The sequence below is a fragment of the Oncorhynchus mykiss genome, chromosome 8 (assembly GCF_057628025.1).
Source record: "Oncorhynchus mykiss isolate SJ-2025 chromosome 8, ASM5762802v1, whole genome shotgun sequence".
NCBI classification, from domain to species: Eukaryota; Metazoa; Chordata; class Actinopteri; order Salmoniformes; family Salmonidae; genus Oncorhynchus; species Oncorhynchus mykiss.
In genome coordinates this window covers 93,744,201-93,769,399 of record NC_143029.1, presented here as the reverse complement: position 1 = coordinate 93,769,399, position 25,199 = coordinate 93,744,201, and the positions used below count along the sequence as shown (strand labels likewise).

The 25,199-nt window shown below is 38.8% G+C and overlaps 1 protein-coding gene across 1 annotated transcript; it reads left to right on the top strand.

The window, feature by feature from the left end:
• Positions 1 to 997: 997 nt before the first annotated feature.
• Positions 998 to 24,218, top strand: adcyap1b (adenylate cyclase activating polypeptide 1b). The gene is made up of 3 exons (XM_021614342.3): positions 998 to 1,215; positions 13,236 to 13,340; positions 23,803 to 24,218. The coding sequence occupies exons 1-3, from the start codon at positions 1,112 to 1,114 to the stop codon at positions 23,984 to 23,986; spliced, it is 393 nt and encodes a 130-aa protein (XP_021470017.2). The 5' UTR covers positions 998 to 1,111; the 3' UTR covers positions 23,987 to 24,218.
• The last annotated feature ends 981 nt before the right edge of the window (positions 24,219 to 25,199 follow it).

The following is a 25,199-nucleotide window of genomic DNA, read 5'->3' as shown; positions in this document are numbered from 1 at the left end:
TGAAAAAACTCACAAAATAGCACAATTGGTTTGGCCATCCTTCTAGCGCCATTCTCATGTTTCAGCATGATAATGCAAACCCCATGTCGTAAGGATCTGTACACAAATCTTGGAAGCTGAAAATGTTCCAGTTCTTCCATAGCCTGCGTACTCACCAGACTTGTCAACCATTGAGCATGTTTGAGATGCTCTGGATTGATGTGTATGACAACGTTCCTACCTTTTTTTTGTTAAGGTACCTATGACCAACAGCTGCATATCTGGCATCATTGAGGAAAGAACTGGAGTGTTCTATCCCTTCAGGAAAAAGGTGTGATGACATCTGTAGAATCTTTTATGTGACTAGTGAAGAAGGCACAGCTGATGATCCGCTGATAAAACTTCAGATAACCTGAGATCAGGACTAAAAGTTTCAAAAAAGACATGGACACAAACAGCAACGTTCCTTTCTACCGAGGTGGTGTTTGTTCAACTGCATGTTCTATCCCTATTGTGTATGAAAGTGCAGAGGCTGTGTGGAGTGACGCGCTGAGAGAGAGAGAGAGAGAGAGAGAGAGACGAGGAAGAAAGGCGCTACAAGGTGCCATTATAGGAAGAAGAAGATCGGTATCTTTCTATCTAACAACCAACAGCCTGCTTGGACCAGCACATTGCAGCACGCTACTCTGCCTGCCTTCTGCGATAAGTACGTTACCCAATCTAGCTTCTGATTTATAAACTAGCTGTTTTCATTTGGGGGAATATGAAGGAGGATCTATAAGTTAAGTTGTGGAATGTATTTTTATGCAGAATGTATCCTCTTGACGCCCAGTTCTGCCCAGTGGAACGGGGTGAAGTGTGCAACACAGCGGGCACTCCCAAACTTTATGAAATGGAGAGGAAAGACTCGAAACAGAATTCCTTCTTTGAATGAATATGATACATCATTTCTTATTTAATCTTCAAATTCATTTAGAAGAATACAGAATTATGAATTTCCTGCACATAGACACATTAATCTGTTTTTGTGCGGTTCTATTTTTACTTGTTTAATTTAGCAATTTGTGTACAATATATAATAGTTTGTTTTACCAGTTATATTTGAACAGTTAGTGTGTTTTTTCCTTCTAGAATGGCACGGTGTCATAGAGCCACTCTAGTGCTGTTGGTCTGCGGCATCCTAATGCACTACAGAATCTACTGCTCGTCTATAGGACTCAGGTATCCCAAGATCAGGTTGGTTATTCATTCCTATTTAAAATAGATATGAGTTCTGATCGGGGTTAATCTCAGACTGAAGCCATCTCTATTCTTTATCAAGATTTATGAATCAAAGCTAAATTAAACAGTGTTTTTATCAACAGGAATCAGCGTTCAATATTGGAATATTATATGGACATTTTTATGCAGAATAGCACAGGCTATTATAGTTTATGTATTTTATAACAACATTTTAAATGTTTGTTATGGAATAGTCTAAATGATTGCAAATAATATTTGATCTATATAATATTTTTCATAGGTCTTTATTTTGACTGATAGACTTGAACGTGTGTAACGTCAGCTGGTGTTAGTTTGTTGAAATAGACAGAGGTCCCGTCCAGACAGGACAATAGAACTTGTATTACATTAGAGAAACAGTAGATAGTATAGTAGATGTACTACATCATGACACCCTGAATAAATGAGAGGTGTGAATGAAACCTGCAGGAGCATAGCCCTGCTTGGGATGAAGACGGGGTGCGGGGGAGCCATGGGGAGAGCCGAGGGGAGAGGGGAGAGCCGAGGGGAGATGGCAGAGCCATGGGGAGAACCGAGGGGAAAGGGGAGAGGGGAGGGGAGAGGGGAGAGCCGAGGGGAGAGGGGAGAGCCGAGGGGAGAGGGGAGAGCCATGGGGAGAGGGGAGAGCCATGGGGAGAGGGGAGAGCCAAGGGGAGAGGGGAGAACCAAGGGGAGAGGGGAGAGCCATGGGGAGAGCCGAGGGGAGAGGGAAGAGCCGAGGGGAGAGCCGAGGGGAGAGCCATGGGGAAGGCCGAGGTGAGAGCTGTGGGGAGAGGGGAGAGCCGTGGGCAGAGCCGTGGGCAGAGCCTTGGGGAGAGCCGACGTGAGAGGGGAGAGCCATGGGGAGAGCCATGGGGAGAGCCGAGGTGAGAGCTGTGGGGAGAGGGGAGAGCCGTGGGCAGAGCCGTGGGCAGAGCCGAGGGGAGAGCCGAGGGGAGAGCCATGGGGAGAGCCAAGGGCAGAGCTGTGGGGAGAGGGGAGAGCCAAGGGCAGAGCTGTGGGGAGAGGGGAGAGCCAAGGGGAGAGCCAAGGGCAGAGCTGTGGGGAGAGGGGAGAGCCATGGGGAGAGCCAAGGGAAGAGCTGTGGGGAGAGGGGAGAGCCGAGGGCAGAGCCGTGGGCAGAGCCTTGGGGAGATCCAAGGTGAGAGCCAAGGCTCCATCAACATTTATTATATTTATCAGAGTTATCCATAATTTACCTGCATATTTTAATCAATTATTTTGCAGTTGTCAGACAGTCCTTATAGCTTAGAGTTTCAAATCATGGTGGAATTAATAACCTTATTATTGACCTTACTGTTATAATAATGAATGTGTGTGAATGTAGTTAATTAGATATTATTATTTTAAATCCAGAAGTTTCGACGGAACAATAAATTGCTGCCTTTCTGAACCACGTGGCTGAACAACACCTTGTCATCTGAAGCCTTGGAAGACCATTGCCTAAGACCAGCCAGATCTCTACATTTGTTTTGTTTGTTTTTACAGGGTCTTTGAGATTATTTGTAATGAAAGCACTATATAAAAATATATGTATTAATATTAGCTGACAGAAACACAGTATTGTCATTGTTTGGACACGAAAACGATAGGTTAGTATGGTACTAGGGGGTAACTAACCTTAAGAACAATGTCTAACTGCTGACACAAAAAAGCAATGTTTGAAAAACAAATTGGTATGTGGATGAAGGTCATGCTTTGGTGAATAAACTATAAAGGGAAATAAATGGAATGTTGCCATTAGGAAAGTTTTTTAAGTTCAGGGGTAACTGCCCCCCCCCCCCCCCCCCATTTAATCAGTTTTATTTAGTAAGTAATACTTTAAAGCGAAGTTTAGTTGTCTTCTTTAATGATTGAAACAAAATATGGGGGGAAATTGTTTTGCCCATGTCACCATTAATATCCTCACTATGAGGAGATGTGATGTAAAGTCCCTCTTTTTAACTCACCTGCACATTCATTTTCTTTGTCTTTGTTTATTGTTCCTTTTCCATACAATCCATTATGTACAATTGCACTAAATATAATTTGAACAATGCAAGATTTTAAATCCCAGCGGTTTTTAAAATTAAATTCAGGAGCAAAAGGTTTTCAATGGTTGTTTTTAATTCATTTAAAAAAAGCATTGGAACATAATATTGGAATGGAATATAAATAAACATTAAATAACATTGGAATATAACCTTTTATAACAATAACTTAACTAATTAACTCAGTGTTACAATGATGGGCCAAATCACTTATGCTCTGCTATTGCACAATTCTAATATGTACCTGCAGAGGGTTAGACCATTCTCCTTGTATGACTGGTGGAGGAGAGTCAGGCATGTTCTACTGATGCTGAAAGACATATTACAGATACAAATATTTTAGCATTATTATACAATAGATATGAAATGGCATTCTGAGATATCACTACACAATTCATACACATAAGGTTAGCTAGCTAGCCAGCCATCTACCATCAGCTAATGTTATCTAGCTAACAGGAAGCTTTAACTTGGGGTCTTTGTTAAAAAGTGTAGCTAGTTAAATATTGAACCATAGCTCAATCCATTGAGTACTAGCAATACAAACCGATTGTCATAGCTAGATAAAGTTAACCAAATACGTTTAATGTTAGCTAGTTAACATTAGGCTACAACTAGCAATGTGGAATAGCATTCTGACAAAAACATTACTAACGGTACACAGTTCATCAATGGAAGTTAATTTTAGATAGCAAGCCAGCCATCTGACCTCAGCTAACATTAGCTAGCTAACAACAAGCTTTAAAACTTCTTCGGGTCAGTGTCCTGTCCACGGGACGGTTGAGTTAACGTAGGCTAATGCGATTAGCATGAGGTTGTAAGTAACAAGAAAACTTTCAAGGACATAGACATATCTGATATTGGCAGAAAGCTTAAATTCTTGTTAAAACCTCTTGGAACCACCCATCCCAGATCCGGGAAAATTGTCATCAACTACGCTAAATAGCATAGCGCAACGGTCAAATAATATTCATATTCATGAAATCACAAGTGAAATATAGCGAAACACAGCTTAGCCTTTTGTTAATCACCCTGTCGTCTCAGATTTAGAAATTATGCTTTACAGCGAAAAACAATGCAAGTGTTTGCTGTAAGTTTATCGAGATACTAGCAAAACATTATGTACACCTAGCGGCAGGTAACTTGGTCACGAAAATGAGAAAAGCAATCAAATTAATCGTTTACCTTTGATGATCTTTGGATGTTTTCACTCACGAGACTCCCAGTTAGACAGCAAATGTTCCTTTTTTTCCATAAAGATATTTTTTATATCCAAATACCTCCGCTAGTTTGATGCGTTATGCCCAGGAATCCACCGGAAATAGCGGTCACAACAACGCAGAAAAAAATTCCAAATTATATCCATAATATCGACAGAAACATGGCAAACGTTTTTTATAATCAATCCTCAAGGTGTTTTTCAAATATCTATTCGATAATATATCAACCGGGACAGTTGGCTGTTCACTAGGACCGGGAGGAAAAATGGCTACCTCTCTGTTTTGCGCAAAAATCACACTGAGAGCCAACAACTGACCACTTACGCAATGTGGACGTTTACACTCATTCTTCAAAATAAAGGCCTGAAACTACGTCTAAAGGCTTTAGACACCTTAGGGAAGCCACAGAAAAAGGAATCTGGTTGATATCCCTTTCAATGGTCAATAGGGATGCATAGAAAGACAGGGGTTTCAAAATAAGAGTCACTTCCTGATTGGATTTTTCTCAGGCTTTCACCTGCAATATCAGTTCTGTTAAACTCACAGACAATATTTTCACAGTTTTGGAAACTTTAGTGTGTATTCTATCCTAAGCTGTCAATTATATGCATATTCTAGCATCTGGTCCTGAGAAATAGGCTGTTTACTTTGGGAATGTTATTTTTCCAAAAATAAAAATAGTGCCCCCTAGCTTCAAGACTGCACTGTACAATTTACAGTAGCTATTACAGTGAAATAATACCATGCTATTGTTTGAGGAGAGTGCACAATTTTGAACATGAAAAGTTATTAATAAACAAATTATGCACATTTGGGCAGTCTTGATACAAACATTTTAGCAATAAATGTAATCGTTCAATGGATCAGTCTAAAACTTTGCACATACGCTGCTGCCATCTAGTGGCTAAAATAAAAATTACACCTGGTCTGGAATAATACATTATGGCCTTATGGTACAAAAAAAACTGTTGTTTTTTATTTGTATTGTCTTTAACAAGATCTATTGTGTTATTTTGAAATCCAAGATGGGAAGATGGCGTAGCAGTAGGATGTGTGTATTTGTCTTATCTCGTGTCTTATCCCGTGTAAATAGCAGGTCTTTTTCGTATATATCTTAATCTCACATTCTATCTACGAAATAAATATACTTTTCTGCAACCCGTCTCACCCAATTTGGTACGGATCTGCTATTTTTATTCTTTATAACTGGAACTTCCATCAGGAGATAGCCAGCTAACTAGCTACTGGTCTTTGTTAGCCACGGCTAGCGGTCTTCACCTTTTTCCTCGGTCACCAGCCAGCCTTAGCTCGGACAACACCTGCCAGTCTGCACAGCGCGATATCAACCCAGAGCATATCGGACTTCTCTCTATCATATCACTGGATTCTGCCGCTCTGGATCATAACACCGGATCACCACAGCTAGCTAGCTGCAAACGAGTGACTAACGCCACTGTCCCGAAGCAAGCATCAGCTAGCCTTGAGCTATCTTCGATCTAGGTCCATATACCAGCTAATTCTTGGGCTTACCTCCTTTGCCAATTAGCCTGGACCCTTTATTGTCGACACGAAGCCCCGCCGATCCATCATGACTGGACTGCCGACGTGATCGCCTGATGTGGTCTCAACAGGCTATTCTGTTACGATGTCGCCGAAGAGCCATCTACTAGCCCCGGCCCGCTAGCTATTCTGAACGGTGTATCCCCTTCTCGCCTAGCGTAGTAGTGACTACAGAATGGCATCCCAACTCACCTATTGCTGCTCTTTTGACCCTATGATCACTCGGCTACATAGCTGATGTCCCCTGGACTGTTTCAATAACATGGTACCTCATTTTGTTAACTTCTTACGGAGGTGGTCCCTGCACAGGAACAGCTCAGCGGAAATTTCAGAGCGCTACCTATAGTACTATACTAATACTATAGTACTCGATAAATCTCAAACTTTCATAAAAATATACATGCAAGGTACTGAATTAAAGCTACACTTGTTGTGAATCTAGCCACCAAGTCAGATTTGCAAAATGCTTTTCAGCGAAAGCATGAGAAGCTATTATCTGATAGCATGCACCCTCCCAAAATACCAGCACGACACGTAAACAACAGATTTTGCGGTAGCCGGCGCTACCCAAAACGTAGAAAAAAATATAAAACATTCATTACCTTGGACGAGCTTCTTTGTTGGCACTCCTATATGTCCCATAAACATCACAATTGGGTCTTTTTCCCGATTAAATCCGTCATTGTATACCCAAAATGTAATTTGCTGAAGGCCAGTCTGATGCTGCAAAAAGCCCATTTACAAGACGCAACGTCACTTTTTAAAATTACAAAAGTCGCCTATAAACTTTTACAAATCACTTCAAACAACTTTTCTAAACCAACTTTAGGTATTAATAAACGTTAATGATGTATCAAATTGATCACGGGGCGATCTGTATTCGATAGCAGCAAGTCTGGAAATCATTGTCAATTTTTTCAGTTTCACAACATACTGTGGTGCGCCTCAAGAAAGGAGGGGCCTATTCGTGACGTAACCAAGGATTGACAGCAATGGCGACATCGTGTGGAAGCTGTAGGCGTTTACAGGGGATCCTCATTTATTTTAGGTCGCCTTAAACAATACATTGAATGGCGGACAAATATTTTTTTTGTGTTTTTGGTAAACAGTTTTACCAGGGATTTTTACTCCTAAACACGTTCTGTTATAGCCACAGACCCGATTTAACCAGTTTTAGAGACTTCAGAGTGTTTTCTATACACACATACTTATCATATGCATATACTATATTCCTGGCATGAGTAGCAGGACTTTGAAATGTTGCGCGATTTTTAACAAAAAGCTGCGAAAATTCGCATCATCCATAACAGGTTTTAAGCTGTTGGCCCCAACCTCAAACTCAGGTCCTGTATGTACCTAACTGACTCGCTCTGCCCATTCATCACCCTTTACCCGTTGTTGTCTTAGCTCTCCTGATCAACACCTGTGATTGCTTTATGCCTCTCTAATGTCAATATGCCATGTCTAGTGCTGTCTTGGCTAGTTCTTATTGTTTTATTTCACTGTAGATCCCTCAGTCCTGCTCAAAATGCCTTAGATAGCTCTTTTGTCCCACCCCACACATGCGGAGACCTCACCTGGCTTAACTGGTGCCTCCAGAGACGAAACCGCTCACTGTTACTCAACACCTAGGTTTACCTCCACTGTACTCACATCCTACCATACCATTGTCTGTACATTATGCCCTGAATCTATTCTAACACACACAGAAATCTGCTCCTTTTATTCTCTGCCCCCAATGCACTAGACAACCAGTTCTTATAGCTTTTAGCCGTACCCTTCTGATGTACAGGTTAAAACCTCTTGGGGCTCGGTGTCCCGCTAACGGGATAGAAGCCAACCACATCCGGTGAAATTGGAGAGTGCCAAATTCAATTTTTTTATATCGAAATATTAAACATTCATGGACATACAAGTGTCTTATATAATTTAAAAGCTTAACTTCTTGTTAATCCAATTGCGTTGTCGAATGGCGAAAGCATACCATGTGATTATCTGAGGACGGTGCCCCACATCAAAATATTTTTTCAACAAGCACAGGCTTAACAAAATCACAAATAGCGATTAAAGAAATCACTTACCTTTGAAGATCTTCCTCTGTTTGCAATCCCAAGGGTCCCAGCTACAATATGAATGGTCGTTTTTTTTCGATAAAATCGAAAATATATCCTCAAATGTCAGTTTAGTTGGCACCATTGATTTCAGTAATCCACTCTTTTAACATGCATACAAGAGTCCAAAAAGTTACCACTAAACTTCATCCAAATAAGTCAAACGATGTTTCTATTTGATCCTTGGGTACTCTAAAGTGTAAATAAACTATAATATTTTACATGGAAAGAAGTATGTTCAATAGGATAGCCAAATTTGCAAGCGTGCGTCGAAAGACTGATTTTATCCAGGCTCACTGAAACTAATAATACTTGTTCATTTTTCAAAATAAAAGCCTGAAACCTTGAATAAAGACTTTTGACATCTAGTGGAAGCCATAGGAATTGCAATTTGGGTGACATAGGGGTTTCATTAGATTTATAAAATAAGAGCCTGGGAGCTGAAAAGAAAACTAATACTGGGCGGATTTTCTTCTGATTTTCGCCTGCCATATCAGTTCTGTTATAGCCACAGACATTATTTTAACAGTTTTAGAAACTTCAGAGTGTTTTCCATCCAATACTACCATTACCCCATTACCATATTATATGCATATACTGGCTTCCGGGCCTGAGTAACAGGCAGTTTACTTTGAGCATGTCAGACAGGCAGAAATTCAGGATACTGCCCCCTAGCCCTAAGAAGTTTAACATCAGAAGCCTAAATGTGTTTCATTCACTGCTTTAGCACACTCCGCCAACCCTGATGCCCTTAGCCGTGTCTGAATCCTGGCTTAGGAAGATCACCAAAAACCCTGTAATTTCCATCCCTAACTTTAACATTTTCCATCAAGATAGAAATGCCAAAGGGAGTGGAGTTGCAATCTACTGCAGAGATAGCTCTACTTGCACATCATCATCTGCACATTTATCACTCCAGTGTTAATGCTAAATTGTAATTATTTCGCCACTATAGACCAATGCCTTACCTCCCTTACCTCCCTTATCCTACCTCATTTGCACACACTGTATATAGACATTTTCTATTGTATTATTGACTGCATGTTTGTTTATTCCATGTGTAACTCTGTTGTTGTTTGTGTTGCAATGCTTTGCTTTATCTTGACCAGGTCACAGTTGTAAATGAGAACTTGTTCTCAACTAGCCTACCTGGTTAAATAAAGGTTACACATGGAGTAAACAATAAACAGTAAACAATAAACAAGTCAATAACACAGTAGAAAAATAGTCTATATACATTGTGTGCAAAAGGCATGAGGAGGTAGGCAATAAATAGGCCATGAGAGCAAATAATTACAATTTAGCAGATTAACACTGGAGTGATAAATTATCAGATGATCATGTGCAAGTAGAGATACTGGTATGCAAAAGAGCAGAAAAGTAAATAAATAAAAACAGTATGGGGATGAGGTAGATAAATTGGATGGGCTATTTACAGATGGATTATGTACAGCTGCAGCGATCAGTTAGCTGCTCAGATAGCAGATGTTTAAAGTTGGTGAGGGAAATAAAAGTCTCCAACTTCAGCGATTTTTGCAATTCGTTCCAGTCACAGGCAGCGGAGAACTGGAAGGTAAGGCGGCCAAATGAGATGTTGGCTTTAGATCATACACTGCATTTAAGGAACAATGGGAAAGCAATTCTGCTTTGAAAGTTGATCAACTTGTATACTCACTTTTGAGAAAATCTCCTTTGAATGTTTTGGTATCTAGTCAAGAGCTCTGCTTTGTCTACACCGATTCAGCATCATTATTAAGCTTTAGCCCCACTCATCTCGTTTAGCTTTCGGAGCACTCTGACCGATGATTTGTTTACATATGGATAACATGAAAACAGCCACACAAACTCTGCTGGCAACAATTTATTTTAGCTTTTTTGCAGACATTTACTGACACTGGACATATTCAAAAGGAGTTGTACAAATGTCGCGTAACCTCAGCTAACAAGCCAGCCAGCTAACGTTAGCTAGTTAAACAACAATGAACAATGCTACAATGCTGGGGGCTAACCAAACAGGTTAAACTTAGCTACAGTTGGAGTCGGAAGTTTACACACACCGTAGCCAAATACATTTAAACTCAGTTTTTCACAGTTCCTGACATTTAATCCTAGTAAAAATTCCCTGTCTTAGGTCAGTTAGGATCACCACTTTATTTTAATAATGTGAAATGTCAGAATAATAGTAGAGATAATTATTTCTTTCAAATTTGATTTCTTTCATCACATTACCAGTGGGTCAGAAGTTAACATACACTCAATTAGTATTTGGTAGCGTTGCCTTTAAATTGTTTAACTTGGGTCAAACTTTTCGGGAAGCCTTCCACAAGCTTCCCACAATAAGTTGGGTGAATTCTGGCCCATTCCTCCTGACAGAACTAGTGTAACTGAGTCAGGTTTGTAGGCCTCCTTGCTCGCACACGCTTTTTCAGTTCTGCCCACACATTTTCTATGGGATTGAGGTCAGGGCTTTGTGATGGCCACTCCAATACCTTGACTTGGTTGTCCTTAAGCCATTTTGCAACAACTTTGGAAGAATGCTTGGGGTCATTGTCCATTTGGAAGACCCATTTGTGACCAAGCTTCAACCTGACTGATGTCTTGAGATGTTGCTTCAATATATCCACGGAATTTTCCTGCCTCAAGCTGCCATCTATTTTGTGAAGGGCACCAGTTCCTCCTGCAGCAAAGCACCCCCATAACATGATGCTGCCACCCCCGTGCTTCACGGTTGGGATGGTGTTCTTCAGCTTGCAAGCTTCCCCTTTTTCCTCCAAACATAACAATGGTCATTGTGGCCAAACAGTTCTATTTTTGTTTCATCAGACCAGAGGACATTTCTCAAAAATGTACGATCTTTGTCCTCATGTGCAGTTGCAAACCGTAGTCTGGCTTTTTTATGGTGGTTTTGGAGCAGTGGCTTCTTCCTTGCTGAGCGGCCTTTCAGGATATGTCGATATAGGACTCATTTTACTGTGGATATAGATACTTTTGTACCTGTTTCATCCAGCATCTTCACAAGGTCCTTTGCTGTTGTTCTGGGATTGATTTGCACTTTTCGCACCAAAGTACGTTCATCTCCAGGAGACAGAATGCGTCTCCTTCCTGAGTGGTATGACAACTGTGTAGTCCCATAGTGTTTCTACTTGTGTACTATTGTTTGTACAGATGAACGTGGTACCCTCAGGCATTTGGAAATTGCTGCCAAGGATTAACCAGACTTGTGGAGGTCTACAGGTTTTTTCTGAGGTCTTGGCTGATTTATTTTGATTTTCCCATGATGTCAAGCAAAGAGGCACTGAGTTTGAAGGTAGGCCTTGAAATACATCCACAGGTACACCTCCAATTGACTCAAATGATGTTTGATAAAAATATATATATATTTTTATGTTCAAACGGCTCTCCTGTGAAGGCCTGACATGATTCTAATGTGTCTAGGGTTGTGTTGTGTAGGGTTCTGATTCTCTATTGTGTCTAGGGTTGTAGTGTTGTGTTATTGTCACAGTTGTTTTATGGAGGAGACCATGGCACAGCATGGTAAGCGTACATTCTTCTTTAATTAAAGAAAGAACACTGAACAAACTAACAAAATGAACCGTGAAGCAAATATGAGTAGTGCAGACAGGCAACTAAACATAAAATAAGAACCCACAAATACAAAATGGCTACCTAAATATGGTCCCCAATCAGAGACAACGATAAACAGCTGCCTCTGATTGGGAACCAATTCAGGCCACCATAGACATACAAATACCTAGACTTACAAAACGCCTAGATATACAAAACCCCTAGACAATACAAAAACTAACATACCCACCCTAGTCACACCCTGACCTAACCAAAATAATAAAGATAACAAAGATAACTAAGGTCAGGGCGTGACAGTTCTCTAGGGGTTCTGGTTATAACGTGTCTAGAGTTATGTTGTGTAGGGTTCTGATTCTCCATTGTGTCTAGTGTTGTGTTCTGTAGGGGTTTTGATTCTAATGTGTCTAGGGTTGTGTTGTGTAGGGGTTCTGATTTGAATGTGTCTAGGGTTGTGTTGTGTAGGGGTTTTGATTTTAATTTGTCTAGGGTTGTGTTATGTCTGGGTTCTGATTCTAATATTTCTAGTGTTCTGTAGGCTCTGAATCTGATGTGTCTAGGGTTGTGCTGTTGTGTTGGGGTTTTGATTCTAATGTGTTCAGGGTTGTGTTGTATAGGGGTTCTGATTCTAATGTGTTCAGGGTTGTGTTGTGTAGGGGTTCTGATTCTAATATGTCTAGTGTTGTGTTGTGTTGGGGTTCTGACTAATGTGTTTAGGGTTGTAATGTTTCAGTGTTCTGATTCTGATGTTTCTAGCATTGTGTTGTTGTGTTGTGTTGGGTTTCTGATTGTAATGTGTCTAGGGTTGTGTTGTTGTGTTGTGGTTCTGATTCGTATGTGTCTAGGGTTGTGTTGTTATGTAAGGGTTCTGATTGTAATGTGTCTAGGGTTGTGTTGTTGTGCTGTGGTTCTGATTTGTATGTGTCTAGGGTTGTGTTGTTTCAGGGTTCAGTTTCTAATATGTCTTGTGTTGTGTATTGGTTCTGATTCTAATGTTTCTAGTGTTGTGTTGTGTAGGGATTCTGATTATAACATATCTAGGGTTGTGTTGTGTAGGGGTTCTGATTCTAATGTGTCTAGGTTTGTGTTATTGTGTCTGGGTTCTGATTCTATTGTGTCTAGGTTTGTTTTGTTGTGTCTGGGTTCTGATTCTAACGTGTCTGGTGTTGTGTTGGGGTTCTGATTCTTATTTGTTGATTGTTGTGTTGTTGTGTTGGGTTTCTGATTCTAATGTATTTAGGGTTTTGATTCTAATGTGCCTAGGATGTGTAGGGGTTCTGATTCTTATTTGTCTAGGGTTGTGTTGTGTAGGGGTTCTGACTAATGTGTCTAGGTTTGTGTTGTGTAGGGGTTCTGATTCTAATGTTTCCAGAGTTGTGTTGTGTAGGGGTTCTGATTATAACGTGTCTAGGGTTGTGTTGGTGTGTCAAGTTCTGATTCTAACATGTCTCTGTGTTGTTGTGTTGTCTCAGAACAGAGAGACGTGCGGAGGAGGTGGTAGCTAGCACATTGAGGGAGATTCTGGGCCAGCTGACAGCGAGGCAGTATCTCACTGCACTGATGATGATACCTGTAGGGTAAGAGACCTGTTATTCACTGCTCTGATGATGATACCTGTAGGGTAAGAGTCCTGTTATTCACTGCTCTGATGATGATGCCTGTTGGGACCTTTCATTCACTGCTCTGATGATACCTGTATAAACCTGTTATTCACTGCTCTGATGATGATACCTGTATAGCCTACAGTAGTATGACCTGTGTGGTAGGAGGATCTACAGTATGTAGTAGGATCTATGTAGAAGGATCTACAGTATGTAGTAGGATCTACTGTATGTAGTAGGATCTATGTAGTAGGATCTACTGTATGTAGTAGGATCTATGTAGTAGGATCTACAGTATGTAATGGGATCTACAGTATGTAGTAGGATCTATGTAGTAGGATCTACAGTATGTAGTAGGATCTACTGTTTGTAGTAGGATCTACAGTATGTAGTAGGATTTATGTAGTAGGATCTACAGTATGTAGTAGGATCTACTGTTTGTAGTAGGATCTACAGTATGTAGTAGGATCTATGTAGTAGGATCTACAGTATGTAGTAGGATCTACTGTATGTAGTAGGATCTATGTAGTAGGATCTACAGTATGTAGTAGGATCTACAGTATGTAGTAGGATCTAATGTAGTATGATCTACTGTATGTAGTAGGATCTATGTAGAAGGATCTACAGTATGTAGTAGGATCTACTGTATGTAGTAGGATCTAATGTAGTAGGATCTACTGTATGTAGTAGGATATATGCAGAAGGATCTACAGTATGTAGTAGGATCTACTGTATATAGTAGGATCTATGTAGTAGGATCTACAGTATGTAGTAGGATCTACAGTATGTAGTAGGATCTATGTAGTAGGATCTACAGTATGTAGTAGGATCTACTGTATGTAGTAAGATCTATGTATTAGGATCTACTGTATGTAGTAGCTACGGTATGTAGTAGGATCTAATGTAGTAGGATCTACTGTTTGTAGTAGGATCTATGGAGTAGGATCTACAGTATGTAGTTGGATCTACTGTATGTAGTATGATATATGTAGTAGGATCTACTGTATGTAGTAGGGTCTACTGTATGTAGTAGGATCTATGTAGTAGGATCTACAATATGTAGTGGGATCTACTGTATGTAGTAGGATCTACTGAATGTAGTAGGCTCTATGTAGTAGGAGCTACAGTAAGTAGTAGGATCTACTGTATGATTATAGGATATATGGAGTAGGATCTATGTGGTAGGATCTATGTAGTAGGATCTATAGTATGTAGTAGGATCTATGTAGTAGGATCTACAGTATGTAGTAGGATCTATGTAGTAGGATCTATTGTATGTAGTAGGATCTATGTAGTGGGATCTGCTGTATGTAGTAGGATCTATGTAATAGGATCTACTGTATGTAGTAGGATCTACTGTATGTAGTAGGATCTATGTAGTAGGATCTACTGTATGTAGTAGGAACTATGTAGTAGGATCTAAAGTATGTAGTAGGATCTACAGTATGTAGTAGGATCTACAATATGTAGTAGGATCTACAGTATGTAGTAGGATCTACAGTATGTTGTAGGACCTACTGTATGTAGTACGATTTGTGTAATAGGATCTACATTATGTAGTAGGATCTACAGTATGTAGTAGGATCTACTGTATGATTATAGGATATATGGAGTAGGATCTATGTGGTAGGATATATCTATTAGGATCTATAGTATGTAGTAGGATCTAATGTAGTAGGATCTACTGTATGTAGTAGGATATATGTAGAATGATCTACAGTATGTAGTAGGAATTACTGTATGTAGTAGGATCTACTGTATATAGTAGGATCTACTCTATGTAGTAGGATCTATGTAGTAGGATCTACAGTATGTAGTAGGATCTACAGTATGTAGTAGGATCTATGTAGAAGGATCTACAGTATGTAGTAGGATCTACTGTATGTAGTAGGATCTAATATAGTAGGATATACTGTTTGTAGTAGGATATATGTAGAAGGATCTACAGTATGTAGTAGGATCTACTGTATATAGTAGGATCTATGTAGTAGGATCTACAGTATGTAGTAGGATCTACAGTATGTAGTAGGATCTATGTAGTAGGATCTACAGTATGTAGTGGGATCTACTGTATGTAGTATGATCTATGTAGTAGGATCTACTGTATGTAGTAGTGTCTACTCTATGTAGTAGGAACTATGTAGTAGGATCTACTGTATATAGTAGGATCTACAATATGTAGTGGGATCTACTGTATGTAGTAGGATCGACAGTATGTTGTAGGACCTACTGTATGTAGTACGATCTATGTAGTAGGATCTACATTATGTAGTAGAATCTACAGTTTGTAGTAGGATCTACTGAATGTAGTAAACTATGTAGTAGGAGCTACAGTAAGTAGTAGGATCTACTGTATGATTATAGGATATATGGAGTAGGATCTATGTGGTAGGATATATGTAGTAGGATCTATAGTATGTAGTAGGATATATGTAGTAGGATCTACTGTATGTAGTAGGATATATGTAGAAGGATCTACAGTATGTAGTAGGATCTACTGTTTGTAGTAGGATCTATGTAGTAGAATCTACAGTATGTAGTAAGATCTACTGTATGTAGTAGATTCTATGTGGTAGGATTTACTGTATGTAGTAGGATCTACTGTATGTAGTTGGATCTACAGTATGTAATGGGATCTAATGTAGTGGGATCTACAGTATGTAGTAGGATCTAATGTAGTAGGATCTACATTATGTTGTAGGATCTACTATATCTAGTAGGATCTACAGTATGTAGTAGGATCTATGTAGTAGGATCTATTGTATGTAGTAGGATCTATGTAGTGGGATCTGCTGTATGTAGTAGGATCTATGTAATAGGATCTACTGTATGTAGTAGGATCTACTGTATGTAGTAGGATCTATGTAGTAGGATCTACTGTATGTAGTAGGAACTATGTAGTAGGATCTAAAGTATGTAGTAGGATCTACAGTATGTAGTAGGATCTACAATATGTAGTAGGATCTACAGTATGTAGTAGGATCTACAGTATGTTGTAGGACCTACTGTATGTAGTACGATTTGTGTAATAGGATCTACATTATGTAGTAGGATCTACAGTATGTAGTAGGATCTACTGTATGATTATAGGATATATGGAGTAGGATCTATGTGGTAGGATATATCTATTAGGATCTATAGTATGTAGTAGGATCTAATGTAGTAGGATCTACTGTATGTAGTAGGATATATGTAGAATGATCTACAGTATGTAGTAGGAATTACTGTATGTAGTAGGATCTACTGTATATAGTAGGATCTACTCTATGTAGTAGGATCTATGTAGTAGGATCTACAGTATGTAGTAGGATCTACAGTATGTAGTAGGATCTATGTAGAAGGATCTACAGTATGTAGTAGGATCTACTGTATGTAGTAGGATCTAATATAGTAGGATATACTGTTTGTAGTAGGATATATGTAGAAGGATCTACAGTATGTAGTAGGATCTACTGTATATAGTAGGATCTATGTAGTAGGATCTACAGTATGTAGTAGGATCTACAGTATGTAGTAGGATCTATGTAGTAGGATCTACAGTATGTAGTGGGATCTACTGTATGTAGTATGATCTATGTAGTAGGATCTACTGTATGTAGTAGTGTCTACTCTATGTAGTAGGAACTATGTAGTAGGATCTACTGTATATAGTAGGATCTACAATATGTAGTGGGATCTACTGTATGTAGTAGGATCGACAGTATGTTGTAGGACCTACTGTATGTAGTACGATCTATGTAGTAGGATCTACATTATGTAGTAGAATCTACAGTTTGTAGTAGGATCTACTGAATGTAGTAAACTATGTAGTAGGAGCTACAGTAAGTAGTAGGATCTACTGTATGATTATAGGATATATGGAGTAGGATCTATGTGGTAGGATATATGTAGTAGGATCTATAGTATGTAGTAGGATATATGTAGTAGGATCTACTGTATGTAGTAGGATATATGTAGAAGGATCTACAGTATGTAGTAGGATCTACTGTTTGTAGTAGGATCTATGTAGTAGAATCTACAGTATGTAGTAAGATCTACTGTATGTAGTAGATTCTATGTGGTAGGATTTACTGTATGTAGTAGGATCTACTGTATGTAGTTGGATCTACAGTATGTAATGGGATCTAATGTAGTGGGATCTACAGTATGTAGTAGGATCTAATGTAGTAGGATCTACATTATGTTGTAGGATCTACTATATCTAGTAGGATCTATTGTATGTAGTAGGATCTACTGCATGTAGTAGGATCTACAGTATGTAGTAGGATCTAATGTAGTAGGATCTACATTATGTAGTAGGATCTACTATATCTAGTAGGATCTATTGTATGTAGTAGGATCTACTGCATGTAGTAGGATCTACAGTATGTAGTAGGATCTATGTAGTAGGATCTACTGTATGAAGTAGGATATATGTAGTAGGATCTACTGTATGTAGTAGGATCTACAGTATGTAGTAGGATCTATGTAGTAGGATCTACAGTATGTAGTAGGATCTACTGTATGTAGTAGGATCTATGTAGTATGATCTATTGTATGTAGTAGGATCTATGTAGTGGGATCTACTGTATGTAGTAGGATCTACTGTATGTAGTAGTAACTATGTAGTAGGATCTACAGTATGTAGTAGGATCTACAGTATGTAGTAGGATCTACAATATGTAGTAGGATCTACTGTATGTAGTAGGATCTACAGTATGTTGTAGGACCTACTGTATGTAGTACGATTTGTGTAATAGGATCTACATTATGTAGTAGGATCTACTGTATGTAGTAGGATCTACAGTATGTTGTAGGACCTACTGTATGTAGTACGATTTGTGTAATAGGATCTACATTATGTAGTAGGATCTACTGTATGATTATAGGATATATGGAGTAGGATCTATGTGGTAGGATATATCTAGTAGGATCTATAGTATGTAGTAGGATCTAATGTAGTAGGATCTACTGTATGTAGTAGGATATATGTAGAAGGATCTACAGTATGTAGTAGGAATTACTGTATGTAGTAGGATCTACTGTATGTAGTAGGATATAATGTATTAGGATCTACTGTATGTAGTAGGATATATGTAGAAGGATCTACAGTATGTAGTAGGAATTACTGTATGTAGTAGGATCTACAGTATGTAGTAGGATCTACAGTATGTAGTAGGATCTACAGTATGTAGTAGGATCTACTGTATGTAGTAGGATCTACAGTATGTTGTAGGACCTACTGTATGTAGTATGATCTGTGTAATAGGATCTACATTATGTAGTAGGATATACAGTATGTAGTAGGATCTACTGTATGATTATAGGATATATGGAGTAGGATCTATGTGGCAGGATCTATCTAGTAGGATCTATAGTATGTAGTAGGATATATGTAGTAGGATATACTGTATATAGTAGGATCTACAGTATGTAGTAGGATCTAATGTAGTAGGGTCTACTGTATGTAGTAGGATATATGTAGAAGGATCTACAGTATGTAGTAGGAATTACTGTATGTAGTAGGATCTACTGTATGTAGTAGGATCTACTGTTTGTAGTAGGATCTATGTAGTAGGATCTACAGTATGTAGTAGTATCTACTGTATGTAGTAGGTTCTGATGTAGTAGGACCTACATTATGTAGTAGGATCTACTATATCTAGTAGGATCTATTGTATGTAGTAGTATCTACAGTATGTAGTAGGATCTACAGTATGTAGTAGGATCAAATGTAGTAGGATCTACTGTATGTAGTAATATCTAATGTAGTAGGATCTACATTATGTAGTAGGATCTACTATATCTAGTAGGATCTACTGTATGTAGTAGGATATACAGTATGTAGTAGGATCTACTGTATGAATATAGGATATATCTAGTAGGATCTATGTGGTAGGATCTATATTATGTAGTAGGATCTATGTAGTAGGATCTATGTAGTAGCATCTACATTATGTAGTAGGATCTATGTAGTAGGATCTACAGTTTGTAGTAGGTTCTACTCTATGTAGTATGCTCTATGTAGTAGGATCTATAGTATGTAGTAATATCTATGTAGTAGGATCTACTGTATATAGTATGATCTACAGTATGTAGTAGGATGTACTGTATGTAGTAGGCTCTATGTAGTAGGATCTACAGTATGTAGTAGGATCTACTGTATGAATATAGGATATATGGAGTAGGATCTATGTGTTAGGATCTATGTAGTAGGATCTATAGTATGTAGTAGGATCTAATGTATGTAGTAGGATCTACAGTATGTAGTAGGATCTACTGTATGTAGCAGGATCTATGTAGTAGGATCTACTGTTTGTAGTAGGATCTATGTCGTAGGATCTAGTGTAAGTAGTAGGATCTATGTAGTAGGATCTACTGTATGTAGTAGGATATACAGTATGTAGTAGGATCTACAGTATGTAGTAGGATCTAATGTAGTAGGATCTAATGTAGTATGATCTACTGTATGTAGTAAGAACCACTGTATGTTTTAGGATCTATGTAGTAGGATCTACTTTATGTAGTAGGATCTACAGTATGTAGTAAGATCTACAGTATGTAGTAGGATCTACAATATGTAGTAGGATCTACTGTATGTAGTAGGATCTACAGTATGTTGTAGGATCTACTGTATGATTATAGGATATATGGAGTAGGATCTATGTGGCAGGATCTATCTAGTAGGATCTATAGTATGCAGTAGGATATATGTAGTAGGATATACTGTATATAGTAGGATCTACAGTATGTAGTAGGATCTAATGTAGTAGGATCTACTGTATGTAGTAGGATATATGTAGAAGGATCTACAGTATGTAGTAGGAATTACTGTATGTAGTAGGATCTACTGTATGTAGTAGGATCTACTGTTTGTAGTAGGATCTATGTAGTAGGATCTACAGTATGTAGTAGTATCTACTGTATGTAGTAGGTTCTGATGTAGTAGGACCTACATTATGTAGTAGGATCTACTATATCTAGTAGGATCTATTGTATGTAGTAGTATCTACAGTATGTAGTAGGATCTACAATATGTAGTAGGATCTAATGTAGTAGGATCTACTGTATGTAGTAATATCTAATGTAGTAGGATCTACATTATGTAGTAGGATCTACTATATCTAGTAGGATCTACTGTATGTAGTAGGATATACAGTATGTAGTAGGATCTACTGTATGAATATAGGATATATGGAGTAGGATCTATGTGGTAGGATCTATATTATGTAGTAGGATCTATGTAGTAGGATCTATGTAGTAGCATCTACATTATGTAGTAGGATCTATGTAGTAGGATCTACAGTTTGTAGTAGGTTCTCCTCTATGTAGTATGCTCTATGTAGTAGGATCTATAGTATGTAGTAATATCTATGTAGTAGGATCTACTGTATATAGTATGATCTACAGTATGTAGTAGGATCTACTGTATGAATATAGGATATATGGAGTAGGATCTATGTGGTAGGATCTATGTAGTAGGATCTATAGTATGTAGTAGGATCTAATGTATGTAGTAGGATCTACAGTATGTAGTAGGATCTACTGTATGTAGTAGGATCTACAGTATGTAGTAGGATCTACTGTATGTAGTAGGATCTATGTAGTAGGATCTACTGTTTGTAGTAGGATCTATGTCGTAGGATCTAGTGTAAGTAGTAGGATCTATGTAGTAGGATCTACTGTATGTAGTAGGATATACAGTATGTAGTAGGATCTACAGCATGTAGTAGGATCTAATGTAGTATGATCTACTGTATGTAGTAAGAACCACTGTATGTTTTAGGATCTATGTAGTAGGATCTACTGTATGTAGTAGGATCTACTTTATGTAGTAGGATCTACTGTATGTAGTAGGATCTGCTGTATATAGTAGGATCTACATTAAATAGTAGGATATAATGTAGTAGGATCTACCGTATTTAGTATGATCTAATGTAGTAGGATCTACTGAATGTAGTAGGATCTATGTGGTAGGATATCTGTAGTAGGATCTACTGTATGTAGTAGGATCTACTGTATGTAGTAGGATCTATGTAGTAGGATCTACTGTATGTCGTAGGATCTACTGTATGTAGTAGGATCTATGTGGTAGGATCTATGTAGTAGGATCTATGTAGTAGGATCTACAGTATGTAGTAGGATCTACAGTATGTAGTAGGACCTACTGTAAGTATTAGGATATATTTAGTAGAATATACTGTATCTAATAGGACCTACTGTATGTAGTAGGACGTATGTAGTACAGTAGGATATACTGTATGTAGTAAAATATACTGTATGTAGTAGGATCTACTGTATGTAGTGCGGTGTACAGTATGTAAGACGGTCTACTGTACGTAGTAGGATCTACAGTATGTAGTAGGATCTACTGTATGTAATAGGATATATGTGGTAGAATTCACTGTATGTAGAAGGACCTATGTAATATGATTGACATTATGTAGTAGGATCTATGTAGTAGGATCTACTGTATGTATTAGAATCTACTGTATGTAGTATGATCTACTGTGTTGTAGGATTTATGTAGTTGGATTTACTGTATGTTGTATGATCTACTGTGTGTAGGAGGATCTATATAGTACAGTAGGATCTACTGTATGTAGTAGGATCTATGTAGTACAGTAGGATCTACTGTATGTAGTAGGATCTATGTAGTACAGTAGGATCTAGTGTATGTAGTAGGATCTACTGTATGTAGTAAGATCTATTTAGTAGGATCTACAGTGCCTTGCGAAAGTATTCGGCCCCCTTGAACTTTACGACCTTTTGCCACATTTCAGGCTTCAAACATAAAGATAGAAAACTGTATTTTTTTGTGAAGAATCAACAACAAGTGGGACACAATCATGAAGTGGAACAACATTTATTGGATATTTCAAACTTTTTTAACAAATCATAAACTGAAAAATTGGGCGTGCAAAATGATTCAGCCCCCTTAAGTTAATACTTTGTAGCGCCACCTTTTGCTGCGATTACAGCTGTAAGTCGCTTGGGGTATGTCTCTACCAGTTTTGCACATCGAGAGACTGACATTTTTTCCCATTCCTCCTTGCAAAACAGCTCGAGCTCAGTGAGGTTGGATGGAGAGCATTTGTGAACAGCAGTTTTCAGTTCTTTCCACCGATTCTCGATTGGATTCAGGTCTGGACTTTGACTTGGCCATTCTAACACCTGGATATGTTTATTTTTGAACCATTCCATTGTAGATTTTGCTTCATGTTTTGGATCATTGTCTTGTTGGAAGACAAATCTCCGTCCCAGTCTCAGGTATTTTGCAGACTCCATCAGGTTTTCTTCCAGAATGGTCCTGTATTTGGCTCCATCCATCTTCCCATCAATTTTAACCATCTTCCCTGTCCCTGCTGAAGAAAAGCAGGCCCAAACCATGATGCTGCCACCACCATGTTTGACAGTGGGGATGGTGTGTTCAGCTGTGCTGCTTTTACGCCAAACATAACGTTTTGCATTGTTGCCAAAAAGTTCAATTTTGGTTTCATCTGACCAGAGCACCTTCTTCCACATGTTTGGTGTGTCTCCCAGGTGGCTTGTGGCAAACTTTAAACAACACTTTTTATGGATATCTTTAAGAAATGGCTTTCTTCTTGCCACTCTTCCATAAAGGCCAGATTTGTGCAATATACGACTGATTGTTGTCCTATCGACAGAGTCTCCCACCTCAGCTGTAGATCTCTGCAGTTCATCCAGAGTGATCATGGGCCTCTTGGCTGCATCTCTGATCAGTCTTCTCCTTGTATGAGCTGAAAGTTTAGAGGGACGGCCAGGTCTTGGTAGATTTGCAGTGGTCTGATACTCCTTCCATTTCAATATTATCGCTTGCACAGTGCTCCTTGGGATGTTTAAAGCTTGGGAAATCTTTTTGTATCCAAATCCGGCTTTAAACTTCTTCACAACAGTATCTCGGACCTGCCTGGTGTGTTCCTTGTTCTTCATGATGCTCTCTGCGCTTTTAACGGACCTCTGAGACTATCACAGTGCAGGTGCATTTATACGGAGACTTGATTACACACAGTTGGATTGTATTTATTCTCATTAGTCATTTAGGTCAACATTGGATCATTCAGAGATCCTCACTGAACTTCTGGAAAGAGTTTGCTGCACTGAAAGTAAAGGGGCTGAATAATTTTGCACGCCCAATTTTTCAGTTTTTGATTTGTTAAAAAAGTTTGAAATATCCAATAAATGTCGTTCCACTTCATGATTGTGTCCCACTTGTTGTTGATTCTTCACAAAAAAATACAGTTTTATATCTTTATGTTTGAAGCCTGAAATGTGGCACAAGGTCGCAAAGTTCAAGGGGGCCGAATACTTTCGCAAGGCACTGTATATACTAATATGACATATAGTATGACGTATTAATATGATGTTTATGTGTTTATTTGAGGAGAGTGTTATGTAGTACCATGCTGTACTAATATGTTGTCCCATGTCAATGCAGTGAGGAGAGTCGAATGGAGGATGAATCGGAGCCGTTATCAAAGCGTCACTCAGACGGCATCTTCACAGACGGCTACAGTCGCTACAGGAAACATATGGCTATGAAGAAGTACCTGGAGGCAGTGTTGGGGAGAAGGTACAGACAGCGATTTAGGAACAAAGTATGGAGGCTCACATATTTGTAGCGATTCTAGCCCTCCCTTACCCTGACCCTAAACCTAACTCTGACCCTAACTCTGACCTTAACCCAAACTCTGACCCTAACCCTAACTTTGACCCTAACTCTGACCCCAACTCTGACCCTAACTCTCTGTTATATATACTCATCTTTCAAACTACATCCTTATGAATGCTATACTATATCTGACCAAAAAGTGGTTTGTGCCTGTGTTCCTTAAACATATATTTACAGTTGAAGTCGGAAGCTTACAATACATACAATTTAGCCAAATACATTTAAACTCAGTTTTTCACAATTCCTGACATATAATCACAGTAAAAATTTCCTGTCTTAGGTCAGTTATGATCACCAGTTAATTTTAAGAATGTGAAATGTCAGAATAAATACTAGAGAAAATGATTTATTTCAGCTTTAATTTCTTTCATCACATTCCCAGTGGGTCAGAATTGTACATACACTCAATTAGTATTTCGTAGCATTGCCTTTAAATTGTTTAACTTGGGTCAAACATTTCGGGAAGCCTTCCACAAGCTTCCCACAATAAATTGGGTGGTTGTTGGCCCATTCCTCCTGACAGAGCTGGTGTAACTGAATAAGGTTTGTACATTAGGTCTCCTTGCTCGCACACGCTTTTTCAGTTCTGCCCACAAATGGGATTGAGGTCAGGGCTTTGTGATGGCCACTCCAATACCTTGACTTTGTTGTCCTTAAGCCATTTTGCCACAACTTTGGAAGTATGCTTGGGGTCATTGTCCATTTGGAAGACCAATTTGTGACCGAGTTTTAACATCCTGACTGATGTCTTGAGATGTAGCCTCAATATATCCACGTAATTTTCCTGCCTCATGATGCCATCTATTTTCTGAAGGGCACCCGTCCCTCCTGCAGCATATTACCCCCATAACATGACGCTGCCACCCTCGTGCTTCACGGTTTGGATGGTGTTCTTCGGCTTGCAAGCTTCCCCCTTTTTCCCCCCACATGTGCAGCAACCCGTAGTCTGGCTTTTTTGTGGTGGTTTTGGAGCAGTGGCTTCTTCCTTGCTGAGCGGCCTTTCTGGTTATGTCGATATAGGAGTCGTTTTACTGTGGATATAGATACTTTTGTACCGGTTTCCTCATGCATCTTCACAAGGTCCTTTTCGCTTGTTCTGGGATTGATTTGCACTTTTCACACCAAAGTACGTTCATCTCCAGGAGACAGAATGCGTCTCCATT